General features: G+C 44.1%; 1 protein-coding gene across 2 annotated transcripts in view; it reads right to left on the minus strand.

Moving 5' to 3' along the window:
* Positions 1-14449, minus strand: part of PKD2L1 (polycystin 2 like 1, transient receptor potential cation channel) — a 41951-nt gene that overhangs the window by 6930 nt on the left and 20572 nt on the right. For both annotated transcript variants that reach the window (XM_003922302.3, XM_010333186.3), the window contains exons 3-7: positions 4881-5008; positions 3546-3799; positions 2320-2544; positions 1921-2149; positions 761-931 (exon numbers count right to left, since the gene is read on the minus strand). In XM_003922302.3, the coding sequence (XP_003922351.1) occupies positions 761-931; positions 1921-2149; positions 2320-2544; positions 3546-3799; positions 4881-5008 (1007 nt within the window). The remainder of the gene's footprint in view (positions 1-760; positions 932-1920; positions 2150-2319; positions 2545-3545; positions 3800-4880; positions 5009-14449) is intronic.

Raw genomic sequence — 14449 nt, forward strand, 5'->3', positions numbered from 1 at the left:
AGGAGGCGGAGGTTGCAGTGAGCTGAGATTACATCACTGCACTCCACTCTGGGCAACAGAGTGATAGTCGTCTCAGGAAAAAAAAAAAAAAAAAAAAAAAAAAAAAAAAAAAGCCAGCATGGTGGCTTACTCCTGTAATCCCAGTAGTTTGGGAGGCCAAGCTGGGTGGATTGCTTGAAGTCAGGAGTTCAAGACCAGCCTGGCCAACATGGTAAAAACCCATCTCTACTAAAAATACAAAAGATTAGCCAGGTGTGGTGGTGCATGCCTGTGATCCCAGCTATGCAGGAGTCTGAGGCAGGAGAATTGCTTGAACCTGGGAGGCAGAGGTTGCAGTGAACTGAATTGTGCCATTGTACTCCAGCCATTGTGATTGAGATCTCCTCTTTAAAAAATAGATGGGTTCGGTGGCTCATGCCTGTAATCCCAGCAGTTTGAGAGGCTGAGGTGGGCAGATCACTTGAGATCAGGAGTTTAAGACCAGCCTGGCAAACATGGTAAAACTCCATCTCTACTAAAAATACAAAAATTAGCTGGGCATAGTGTTGAGCACCTATAGTCTCAGCTACTCAGGAAGCTGAGGCAGGAGAATCACTTGAACCGAGGAGGTGGAGGTTGCAGTGAGCTGAGATCACGCCACTGCACACTCCAGCCTGGGAAAGACTCCTCAAATAAGAAAAAAAAAAGAAGAAGAAGAAGGGAAAAAAGAAGGGAGAACGAGTACCTTGAAGCAAAGCTGGGTGTGGGGAGTCCCAGGTACCTTGATCCAGGCGAAGAAGAGATTGACAGCATTCATGTTGTTGTACTGTGTCTGCCAGAAGGCAAGAAACTCAAAGTCCGCATACATGTTTGGCTGCTGCAGGAGCTTTCCCATCAGCCGATTGACCTCGAGCGTTCGGAATATGTGGAAGCCCACAGCCACAATGGAGAGCTGTCACACAGGGGTGATGGGGGTGTCAGGGAAGGCAAGGGGATCTCAAGGGAAGTTCCAAGATAAAGTCCCAAGGGAGAGCCAGGGTAGATAAGGACAGGTGGGAAAAAAACCTTCCCTGCTGAGTCGTTCACTGTCTCAGGTTCAAATGGAACTGGGTAGGATGACTGGGGAGCATCTTAAGTGCTCTAAATCCCGAGAGAAGGCTTTGGGGCTAGTGATAAATATTAATATATAGATTGTAAAGGGCCTTAGGAAACTGGAACCAGTCATTTCCTTCCATTCCCACCAGTTCCAGCTTTGGTCCTGTTAATAAGAGGCAGATGAAGATGAAGGAGCAGAATATTTGAAGAGAAAATAAAAGGCAAATCTTTCCACAGAACAGGTCATAAAGACAAAAAAAGACAAGAGATGAACAGAATACAGTACTTTTTTTTTTTTTTTTTTTTTTTTTTTGAGATGGAGTTTTGCTCTTGTTGTCCTGGCTGGAGTGTAATGGCAAGATCTTGGCTCACCTCAACCTCCACCTCCCAGGTTCAAGCGATTCTCCTGCCTCAGCCTCCCAAGTAGCTGAGATTACAGGCATGTACTACCATGCCTGGCTAATTTTGTGTTTTTAGTAGAGACCAGGTTTCTCCATGTTGGTCAGGCTGGTCTTGAACTCCCAACCTCAGGTGATCTGCCCGCCTCGGTCTCCCAAAGTGCTGGGATTACAGGCATGAGCCACTGCGCCCGGCCAGTATATATATTTTTTTTTAAAAAGAGCAGAGTTCAGATGACAGGTGAGGAGGAGAGGAGGTGTGAGAGACAGGGTTCCCAAGGGCTAAGAGAGGGGAATATTTCCCTTTCACTTAGGGAGCTGCTAAACAATGATTGGACTGAAAGTCAGAAGGAGGGCTTGGGGCTCCAAAAGGAAGAACTTGGAGGCCCTATCAGGGTGGCTCCTCCTCCTCCCAGAATGCCCCAAGTCCTAGATATCCGTCCCTCACCAAGATGACCACCAGGTCCAGGATGTTCCAGATGCTTCTGAGGTAGTGAAGCCGGTGAATGTGGAGCTCCAGGATCTCTTCCACCACATAGTAGAAGATGAAGATGCAGAAGACGATCTCACAGCCAACGATAAAGAAGTCCCAGTTGCTGACATAGCGGATCAGTTTGACGGTGCGAATTTGCCAGGATGGGATGGCACCTCCTGTAGCTGGAAACTCCACTACCAGCCTATGGGGTGAGAGGGAGATGTTTAGTGGAGCCTGGACTGGGACAACTCCTCCCACTTCCTCTCCTTTCCACCCCCATCACAGGGTACGAGTTTAGGCAAGGGTCTTATGCACGAGAGATTGGAACCAGGAGCCATGGACAGAGGGATGAAGTAGGGAAAGGAGGCTGACCTCAGAACACAGAAAAGATTGATGTTGGCATTGTAGACTGAGAAGTCGATGAACACCACCCGAGTGCCCCTGTCCAGCCACAGCCCCTCCTGAAGATCCCGGAGAGCCTCTGCACTGGCCTGTCGGGATCCTGGAAGGTCCAGGTAGTAGCCACCTCCGCTGTAGCTTGTGAGCCTGCCCCAGTGGGAGGAGCCCCCCAACTCATCCTGCGAATGGTATGTCCACCTGCCACAGAAAATGCCGGCTGAGCCAGCCCAAAAGTTCATCTCCCATGGCAATGACAATGCTTTATCATTGTCTGGGCTTTACAGGTTTACATATTGTGTGTGTGTGTGTGTGTGTGTGTGTGTGTGTGTGTGTGTGTGTGTGTGTATAACCCATTAAGTAAGTCAGCCTGACCCTTTGATTCAGTCTGATCTCTGACTGACCTGATTTCCAAATGTACTGTCTACTATTCTGTTTGATACCAACGACCATTTGAGAAGAGAGGGTGAATATTATCCACATTTTGCCGAAGAGGAAACTGTGAAAGAGATTTCTGAGATAATCCAGCTATAAATGACAGAACTGAAACTCAAATGTGAATCGGAGTTTTCACTATGTCACTCAACAATTTGGATGACAAAGCTAAACCCCACTTTTGGGCCAACCTGAAGAATCCCCCTGAGGGAAGCACCTGGACCAGAATTAAAAAGTCCTTCTGGCTCTGTGATTGCACTTCAGGCTCTTTCACCTCATCTTTCTCCATTCTATCCATAAAACCTTCTATCCTGGGTGATTAGTTCGTCCCCTTTCTGTCCTGTCGTTTTTCCCCTTCTTCCCTAATTCATCATCTATCCTTGACCCCTTACTGTTCCACGTGTCAATCTCAGGGGTTGAGTTCTTCAATTGCACCCATTTTCTATACCCCTAACCAACTTCTAGGCAGGAAAGGAAGCTTTCTCTGGAAGGACTACATGCAAGGTAGGACAAGTGTGACTATGACCTTGTGTGGGAACAAGTCCGGAGGCTATGGTTGTGTTTGCTAACCTACCTTCTCTGTTCCTGAGTGACACAGACCAAGATCCCCAAACAGTCATAGCTGGGACTCAGGGAGATGGCCCCTGTAGTCCCCTAAAGTGCTCTCAGGGCTCTTTAAGCCTCAGGGGAAGTGGTTCCCACACCTTGGAATGTTGTCCATTTTAGAGGGGCAAGCCCTGTGATATTGGTAGGACAGGCTCACTCACGCTGTGCCATTGAGGGGCCCAAAGGGGAGTTGTTCTTCTTTGTCTGGAGAGTAGACATCATAGCAGCTCAGAATGTCCTCCCGGAAGTCTTCATGCACCACACAGGAGTCATTGCGGACCTTCAGCTGCCGCAGCCTCGGAACCCCCAGCAGCAGGTTCTCATAGTAGATGAAAGAGTGGGAGCCATGGCCCAAGCTCTGGTTGTTGTACCATTTGGTCCAATATAAACTGTCCAGTAGTGGGCCCTGGGCAAACTGAACCACAAGCTGGCTCGAACCTGACCCAGCCTCCTCCTGCCCCTACCCTTAGGATGACCTTTGCCCTCATCCTCTGACTCCCCAGCTTGTCTCCAGTCTGCTTTTTAAAAAATTATTATTTTTTAAATATTTCGGGGACAGAGTCTCACTCTGTCACCCAGGCTGGAATGCAGTGGCACAATTTCAGCTCAATGCAACCTCTGCCTCCCAGGTTCAAGTGATTATTGTGCCTCAGCCTCCCGAATAGCTGGGATTTCAGGTGTGCATCACTATGCCTGGCTAAGTTTTGTATTTTTGTGTTTTTAGTAGAGATGGGGTTTCACCGTGTTGCCCAGGCTGGTCTTGAACTCCTGACCTCAGGTGATTTCCCCACCTCGGCCTCCCAAAGTGCTGGGATTACAAGTAAGTGTGAGCCACTGCACCTGGCCTTTTTTTTTTTTTTTTTTTTTTTTTTTTTTTTTTGAGATGGAGTTTTGCTTGTGTTGCCCAGGCTAGAGTATGATGGCGCATCTCAGCTCACTGCAACCTCTGCCTCCCAGGTTCAAGTGATTCTCCTGCCTCAGCCTCCTGAGTAACTGGAATTATAGGCATGTGCCACCACGCCTGGCTGATTTTGTATTTTTAGTAGAGATGGGGTTTCTCCATGTTGGTCAGGCTGGTCTTGAATTCCAGACTTCAGGTGATCTGCCCGCCTTGGCCTCCCAAAGTACTGGGATTATAGGTGTGAGCCACCATGCCCAGCCCTGGCCTGCTTTTTAAAACTCCATTGACCAATGATTCTGACCAGAGTCTGACCTGAAGTGACCCTACTCTTTATTGAAAATTGGTTTTGAAGTTCAGTCTTACCTCTGACTCACGACATTAGTCTAATTCCTGGTTTAATTCTCTGATCGCCATATTGATCCCTTACCCACCTCCACCTGAACTCTAGCCTAACCCATTAATTCAGCCTGACCCTTTAACTAAGTCTGAACCCTGACTGATCTGATTTCTGAGCCCAAGGTCTGATTCATTGTCTGACCTGGGGCCTCAGGCAATTGAGTAAGAGAGGGAGGGACAGAAAAGATCTTATACTTACATCCCAGAAGTCAGCCATGCTGCTGATGGCCTGAAAGGAGACTCCAGTGTCTGATGCGGTATGTAAGAAGAGCTCAGACATCACTTTGGTGTAGTAATAAGCACTGGAGCTTGTCATTCCATAGGTCACTAGAAAACAACCCAAGAGGCTATGTCCTTCTCACCATTCCCCCAGAGGAGACAGGAAAGCCCATCGCTCTGGAGCCAGAGATGCTACCAAGATGGGAGCTCATCCCTCATCTGGACCCATCCCCTAGACTTGGTTGGGAGACTCATGGTGGGATGAGGAAGCCAGGAAATGCATTAGGGAAGGGTTGTAGCTACAACGTCTCCTCCTTTTCTTCCAACTCACCTCCGAAAGACTGAACTCCACTCAGTAATACACTTTTCTTTTCCTGAACCAGCTTAACTTCCCAGTTTTTACTCCCCAGAGCCAAGATATTTCTGCCTTCTTCACTGGTTAGTAATAATTCCTTTTGTTCTCTTTCAAAAGGTCGTGATGCCTTTTGGAAAGTACCCCCAAATTCAAGGCCTTGGCCAAACACAATACAATGGAGATGTGGTCTCATGGCCCCTGGTGTCAGTTACTGTAGCCATGGGAGTGGCAGATAGGTACAGCACCTTGGGCCCTAGTATGACTAGTGCAATCTGATGGGCACAGTCATCTCTTGAGAGAGGGACTGTGTTCCCAGATCAAAAAAGACCTATGGGCAATCACCCTGTGGTCCTTCCTTTGCGCACATTGGGTAGAAGTTAAAAAACAGAAACAAAAAAAAAAACTGGCCTTTACCCTGAAGAACTTAATTTCCCTCACACATCCTAACATATGCATCCGGTCCCATGTGCCTCTAAGCCTGTAGGGAGCTCTAAGTTTCTGTTTACAAAGCAGGATTCGAAAAGTATAAGCCATTTATTTTATAGATTGCCCCTCAATTTAAGTTAGTATAATGTGTCCCCATTTTCAAACTCAGGTTATGCATTTTGGGAGGAATACCATAGAAGGGATACTGTGTCTTTCTCAGTGTATGATATCAGGAGGTACATATTGTCTGTTCATCTCATTACTGGTGATATTAACTTTGATCTTTTGTTAAGGTGGTGTCTGCCAGTTTCTTATAAAATTACTGGGGTTTTTTTGTAATTAATAATGTATTTTTGTGGGAGACCCATTCAATCTATGTACATATTCTGTTACTCATCAATCTTTCACTTTCACTTAGCATCAATGCTAGTTTTAGCATCCCTTGATGATTTTTGCCTGATTATTATTAATATTGCCAAATGATGATTTTTTTTAATTCCACAATTTCTTCTGCATTTATTTGTTGACATTCTCTTTAGGAAGAGCTTTCCCTTATTCCTAATTCATGTATTCATGAATGATAAGCACACACACACACACACATATAGATTCTTGGTGGGTTTTTTTTCCTGTGGGTTATAACTTTTATTTATTTTGTTACTCAGGTTTTTTGGCCAGGTAATAAAAGGCAAAGAAAAACTAAGGAATTGTTCCAGGTTTGGCCGGGTGCCATAGCTCACACCTGTAATCCTAGCACTGTGGGTGACAGAGGTGGGCAGATCACTTGAGCTCAGGAGTTCAAGAGCAGCCTGGGCAATATAGCCAAGCCCCATCTCTACAAACAATAATAATAATAATACAAAAATTAACTGGGCATGGTGTTGCATGCCTGTAGTTCCAGCTACTTGGGAGGCCGAGGCAGGAGGATCACTTGAGCACAGGAGGCAGAGGTTGCCATGAGCCAAGATCACACCACTGGGTGACAAGGTGAGACTCTGTCTCAAAAAAAAAAAAAAAAAAAAAAGAATTGTTCCAGGTTAAATGAGACTAAAGAAATTTGACTTGATGTAAATATTCTAAAGTAAAAAAAAAAAATTGAAAGCTAATCCTGGACCATAATTTTTTTTTCTTTTACTATAAAGGCTGTTAGTGAAATAATTGGTGAAAATATGATAAGATCTGTTCATTAGATGATAGTACTGGATTGCTGATAATTTTATGACTTTGATAATATCCTTGTTTTTAGAAAATACATATTAAAGTATTTAGAAACAAATGGGTATTGGGACTCCATGTTTGGGGCCCCTTCCACTAATACTCTCGTGGAAGCCATCTTTCTCTCTCCTGGATTTCCCCTTTGGGATCCCCTTCCACACTCTCGTGGAAGCCTGTCTTCCCCTCCTAAACTCCATCTCTCTATATTCCTTCCACTCAGTGTAGAAGCTGCTTTCCTTTCCTGAATTCCATCTTTCTGGATTCTCTCACTCAGTGTGAGAGTTAACTGTTTCTTTCTCTCTCCTTCTCCTGTTTCTCTCTCTGTCTCTAAATAAAAAAAAATTTTAAGGGTATTATGTCTATAATTTACTCTCAAACAGATGTGTGTGTGTGTGTGTGTGTGTGTGTGTGTGTGTGTGTGTGTGTGTAGGGTGGGGAAAGAGAGAGAATGAGAAAGGAGAAGCAAGCACGGTAACATGTTCATATGTGGGAAATCTGAGTGAAAAGTATGCATTGTATCAGGAATTATTTGTACTTTTCTTGCAAATTTTCTGTAAGTCCATAATTACATCAAATATTTTAAAAGTAGAATTTGTCAGCCTTTTATGAGCAATTCCCTCCTTGGCCTTCTAAAGTGCTGGGATTACAATCGTGAGCCACTATGCCCAACCAAGTGAATAATTTTCTTTTTTCTTTTTCTTTCTTTCTTTCTTTCTTTTTTTTTTTTTTTTTTGAGACGGAGTTTCGCTCTTGTTACCCAGGCTGGAGTGCAATGGCGCGATCTCGGCTCACCGCAACCTCCGCCTCCTGGGTTCAGGCAATTCTCCTGCCTCAGCCTCCTGAGTAGCTGGGATTACAGGCACACGCCACCATGCCCAGCTAATTTTTTGTATTTTTTAGTAGAGACAGGGTTTCACCATGTTGACCAGGATGGTCTCGATCTCTCGACCTCGTGATCCACCCACCTCGGCTTCCCAAAGTGCTGGGATTACAGGCTTGAGCCACTGCGCCTAGCCCTTTTTTTTTTTTTTTTTTTTTTTTTGAGATGGAGTCTTGCTCTGTCACCCAGGCTAGAGTGCAGTGGTGTGATCTCAGCTCACGGCAATCTCTGCCTCTCAGATTCAAGCAATTCTCCTGCCTCAGCTTCTGGAGTAGCTGAGATTACAGGCACCTGCCACTGTGCCCAGCTAATTTTTTTATTTGAGTAGAAACAGGGTTTTGCCATCTTGGCCAGGCTGGTCTCGAACTCTTGACCTTGAGATCCACCAACCTTGGCCTCCCAGAGTACTGGGATTACAGGCAGCCCAGCCGTGAATCATTTTCAAACTGAGTAAAGCATTATTAGTCCATATTTGACCCATCACAGCAATGCCATCAAAATAGTCACAGACAACTTATATTCAGTAAATGTTGGAAAGAGACTGGATCATTCCTTAGTCCAAAGAGAACAATACATTCATAGACGTCTTGGGTAAGAGAAATAAAGCCAGTCCTTGGTTGATCTAGCAAGCAAGCACAGTTTGTCAGTAACGCCTCCCTTCACAGCATGAGAGTAGACATGGTGCTGGCAGAACTAAGTGTCTCTGATAAGTTATCCATCGAGAGCATCAGATGGGCATCAGTTATTGAGGCTGCAGAAATCTGAATCGAAAAGCAGGGCAGAAGCAGCCCAGGGTTGTTGATGGGGTTTCAAGGTTGTTCAAGGTTGTTCACATGGAGTTCATTCTAGTTTTGGTGAGTTTAAGTAACTTGCCCAAGGAAAACAACTAATGGAGCCAGGATTCAAATGCAAATCTGTCTGCCTCCATAGTAGACTGATCTCGCTCCCAGAACTATCCCAAGAGATAGAGTTACAGAGGGTGGCCAGGTGTGGTGGCTCATGTCTGTAATCCCAATACTTAAGGAGGCTAGGACTTGAGGATCACTTGAGCCCAGAGTTCATAGAGCAGCATGGGCAAAATAGGGAGACCTTGTCTCTACAAAAAAAGTTGAAAATTAGTCAGGCATGGTGGTGGGCACCTGTGGTCCCAGCTACTCGGCAGGCTGAGGTGGGAGGATCACTTGAGCCCTGGAGGTTGAGGTTGCAATAAGCAGTGATCGTGGCACTGCACTCTAGCCTGTGCAATAGAGCAAGACCCTGTGTCAAAAAATAAAAAAGTTACAGGGGAGAAACTTAAGCTACATAAAAAAGGCAGTCCTTCTTCGCTACTAGTGCTTCCGATTATGAAATGGGCCATGTCAAAAACGTCCTTTTCACCACTGGGAGTGTCAGCAAAGAATTGTCAGCTGAGGATCATCTGAGGCTCACTTGGAGGGGGTTCCAGGGCTGGCCTTCCCAGTTCCTTCTTGTAACATACAGTGAAGGAGTGGAATTGCCTTTTGTATTTCACAAGGTGACACTAGACCAGAGGGTAGAAGGAGTCAGGATTTGACTCAGTATGTCAAATGCCAGAATGTCTATACATCACTACTATTTTGAGGCAGAAATGGCTCATTCCAGGAAATCTTCAGAGACTGGATGATAACTACATGAGAATGTGTGAAGGGGATTCAGAGACTAGGTGATAGTTTCATGTAAAATATATAGAGTATCTGATTTTTTTTCTTGGGCAGAAATTAAATTCTTCTGCACACACTGTATCATGCTTCCTAATCTTGGCCTCAGATCAAATTCACAATTGCCCGATAATAACAATAACCACCATTATTTATGCATTATTCACCAGGCTTTCTACACATTGTCTCCCAGGATTCTGAAAAATACCGCCAAAGTAGAAACTACCATCTCCATTTCATGCAGATAACTCAGATTCAGAATGTTTTGTTTGTTTGTTTGTTTGTTTTTTGTTTTTGAGATGGAGACTTGCTCTTATTGTCTAGGTTGGAGTGTAATGGCACGAACTCAGCTCACTGCAACCTGTGTCTCCCAGGTTCAAGTGATTATCCTGCCTTAGTCTCCCGAGTAGCTGGGATTTAGGTGTGTGCCACAATGCCCTGCTAATTTTTGTATCTTTAGTAGAGATGGGGTTTCATCACATTGAACAGGCTGGTCTCGAACACCTGAGCTTAGGTGATCTGCCTGCCTTGGCCTCCCAAAGTGCTGGGATTACAGTTGTGAGCCACCTCACCCAGTCCCAAAATGTTATTAAATAACTTGTCAAAAGATCATATAGAAAGCAAATATTGCCAGGCGCGGTGGCTCAAGCCTGTAATCCCAGCACTTTGGGAGGCCGACGCGGGTGGATCACGAGGTCAAGAGATCAAGACCAACCTGGTCAACATGGTGAAACCCCGTCTCTACTAAAAATACAAAACATTAGCTGGGCATGGTGGCATGTGCCTATAATCCCAGCTACTCAGGAGGCTGAGGCAGGAGAATTACCTGAACCCAGGAGGCAGAGGTTGTGGTAAGCCGAGATCGCACCACTGCACTCCAGCATGGGTAACAAGAAGAAAACTCCATCTCAAAAAAAAAAAGAAAAAAGAAAGCAAGCAAGTATTAATATAACTTGGATTCAAACTCAAGTCTGTCTTACCCCAAAAGCCATGAATTTAGCCACTATTCTACACTACACTATGTATCATGCTATCACCCCAACACCCTAAATCCTTCTGATTAGGGATTCTGACTCTTCTTTCAAAATTCAGTCCAAATAGGATTGTGCAAGTCTACAAGATGTCCTTATAAGCAAACTCCATTTTAAGAGTTTAATATCTGAGTCTGAAAGTGAATTGCAAAAACACTTGTTAAACTCAAAAGATCGCTGTCTTAAAAGAGGCTCCATTCTGGTATAAAATGGGTAACAGTATCTAAATCTGTATCAGGAACCATATTCTGACATAGAGGAGTCCCAAGGAAGAAAAAAGTCACATGCATAAAAATGGTAACTGAGTTAATTATAATGTCAAAAATTGCAAACAACCTAAAATCCTACAGAGACAATTATTAAGTAAATTATGAGATCACTGAGTCACTTAATACAGTCATGGAAACAGTAATAAAAACAATGCAACACAGTATCCATACAATGCTTTTTTTTTTTTTTTTTTTTTTTTGAGTTGGAGTCTCATTCTGTTGCCCAGGTTAGGATTCAGTGGCACGATCAAGGCTCACTACAACCTCCGCCTCCCAGGTTCAAGCAATTCTCCTGCCTCAGCCTCCCAAGTATCTGGGACTACAGGTGCATGCCACCACGCCTGACTCATTTTTTGTATTTTTAGTAGAGACAGGATTTCACCATGTTAGCCAGGATGGTCTCGATCTCCTGACCTCAAGATCTGCCCGCCTCGGCCTCCCAAAGTATTGGGATTATAGCACCATGCCAGGCTGAAATTTTTTTTAAAAAACACTAAGTGTAAAAACGTGAAGGAAAAACTGACTTTTTAAAAACCAGTGGTATAATAGATTTTCTTTCTTTTCATTCTCACAGAGTTTACTTAATGCTATAGTAATAATAAAAGAATATAAAAATCATCATTAAAAATTTTTCATCTATATGTTTTCAAGTTATGGGCTGAAATTTCCAGGTGCTAGCTAGATGCTGTACTGAACTTTGCTATTCCTTCATTAAGACCTGTTCCCTCCTCTCCTAACTAATACCATGATTTTATTTGAGATATTTGAGGTATCACATCTCTCTGGATCATCTCGCATATGTTGGCAGAAGCTAAATCCAACCCTGGCTATAGGACTTGAACAAGCAGTTCAGACCAGAGCTAATCCACAAAGACTTCTCCCTTAGCACAATTACAGGTTCAGGGATAATCTTGTAACCCATTTCAGGCTTAGGAGTCATACAGAAAGATTTCTGGAACCTTTTGGGATCTTCTTTTTTATACTAGATGTGAATGAGAAAGCCCAAGAGGAGTCAGCCTTAGGATGAAACTGATTGTGCCCTGGCAGAATTGAGTAATAGAAACAGACAGATCCTTGCCAATGTAATTAAACCACTAGCTTGATCCGCCCTGAACGCTGCCCTTCTTTGAATTTTCATTACTCAGACAATAAATCCCATTATGGTTTAAGTCAGTTTTCATTGGGTTGTCCTTCCTTGTAACATAGTCCTTACTTATATGGCAACCATGACATTTCCAAAAAGTTCCATTATTTCTGAGGAAAGAGAGCTAGAAAAGAGGGCAGCGAGCCAGGCACAGTTGCTCACACTTGTAATCTCAGAAATTTGGGAGGCCAAGTTGGGAGGATTGTTTGAGTCCAGGAGTTCAAGATCACCGTGGGCAACAGGGTGAGACCCCCGTTTCTACAAAAAGTGAAAAAATTAGCTGGATGTGGTGGCACACATCTGTAGCCCAGATACTTGGGGAGGCTGAGGCAGGAGGGTGCTTGAGCCCAGGAGGCTGAGGCTGCAATGAGCTGTGTATACACCACCGCAATCCAACCTGGGTGACAGAGCAAGACTCTGTCTTAAACAAAAACCAAACAACAAGAAAAATAAAAGCAAAAAGAGGGCAATGGATGACATTGCATATCTATGCCGAAGCCCTACCTTAATTAAAAAACCTTCTTACCCTATAGTAAAAGAGGTTTGCTGACCGGGTCAACTGATGATGATATTCTAAAAACATGCTTATCATTAAGTCCTTAGGCTCTTCAAGGTTTATTTCTGGGTAAGGCAAGATCTCTAAAATACCATGAAAAATGTATATCATATACACATACATATACACGCATACATTTACATATGTATGTGCTCACACACATAAACACATACACTCACACATTTCCCACTCCTAAAATTGCCTTACAAAATGAGTATTTAATACAAATTTTAAGGGAGGCAGACATAAGAAAGAGTCAAAGGAAAAGTAGCTCTAATTTAAATTTTTTTTTTTTTTATTTGGAGGCAGAGTCTTGTTCTGTCGCCCAGGCTGGAGTGCAGTGGTGCAGTCCTGGCTCACTGCAGCCTCCCCCTCCCAGGTTCAAGCAATTCTCCTACCTCAGCCTCCTGAGTAGCTGGGACCACAGGCATGTGCAACCCCTCCCAACTAATTTTTTGTATTTTTAGTTGAGACAGGGTTTCACCATGTTGTCCAGGCTTGTCTTAAACTTCTGAGCTCAGGTAATCTGCCCTCCTTGGCCTCCCGAAGTGCTAGGATTACAGGCGTGAGCCACCATGCCCAGCCAGTAGCTCCAATTTTCAACATTGATGTTATCCTTTATGATATTCCACACTCCTTATATAAAAACCAACAAGGCCAGTTGTTCCCAGAGTTAGCACCTCCTTATTAACTGGTGTGCTTTCTTCTTACTCAGCAATGAGCACTATGAAACCTATTTGTGTTTTCTTCTTTGCCTTGGCCACCAGGAACCTCAGGCTTTGTTATTATTTGCAGTACTCTTGTTTAATCTTGAGTTTTCAGGTACAAGTTTTTTTCCTCTCCTAACCTTTTCTCACTTCTTTTGCTAAGTCATTTTTATTATAGTTCTAACAGGTTATATTTTACTGTATCTGCACTTTTTTTTTTTTTTTTTTTAGATATGGAGTCTCTCTCTGTTGCCCAAGCTGGAGTGCAGTGGCACAATCTCAGCTCACTGCAACTTCTGCCTCCCAGGTTCAAGTGATTCTCCTGCCTCAGCCTCCCAAGTAGCTGTGATTACAGGTGTGTACCACACCTGGCTAATTTTTGTATGTTTAGTAAAGACAGGGTTTCTCCATGTTGGTCAGGCTGGTCTTGAACTCCCGACCTCAGGTGATCTGCCCACCTCAGCCTCCCAAAGTGCTGGGATTATAGGTGTGAGCCACTATGCCCACCTTAGGGTGGTTCTACTTTCTTGTGAAATACAATACAGTGTCATGAAATGATCCCTTTTTATGACTTTATGACTCCTCAACAGCCTCTGGTAATAGTTTCACTACGCATTTTAATATCCACTCCTGTTAGGAAAGAATCAGCTCTCATCCATCTCCCTAAAGATTTTTTCTCTGGGAAATTTTTCAATCAATGCCTGAATTTCTCTAGGTTCCATTAACTTTTGCTTCCCCCAGTGCAAAACTATAGACAAGATTTCTCCTCACTGTAACTGGCACAGACTGCTAGTTATTCCCCAACACCTTTCCTCTCTTTTTACATAATAATACAATTATATTTGCTGTCCCACTAAATACCACATTACCCACCCTACCTTAGCAGTTAGACTTGGTGACCATTTTAATTTACTTCCAGCCAGTGAAATGTGGGTAGAGTGATATGCTTCTGCTTACAACTTCCAGCTCATGTCCTTAAAGGAAGGAACGTGCCTTCCCTTTCTGCTTTCCTGCTTCCTGCTAGCCAGAGTATGGACAGTAGAGCACCAGCAGGAGCGTAACATAGAAGCCATGTGTTGAAGGCTGGGCATGGTGGCTCACGCCTGTAATCCCAGCATTTTGGGAGGCCCAGGCAGGAGGATCACTTGAGGTCAGGAGTGCGAGACCAGCCTGACTAACATGGTGAAACCCCATCTCTACTAAAAATATAAAAATTAGGCCAGGCGAGGTGGCATGCGCCTGTAATCCTAGCTACTCGAGAGGCTGACGCAGGAGAATTGTTTGAGCCCA

This window comes from Saimiri boliviensis, chromosome 12, assembly GCF_048565385.1.
Source record: "Saimiri boliviensis isolate mSaiBol1 chromosome 12, mSaiBol1.pri, whole genome shotgun sequence".
Lineage (NCBI taxonomy): Eukaryota > Metazoa > Chordata > Mammalia > Primates > Cebidae > Saimiri > Saimiri boliviensis.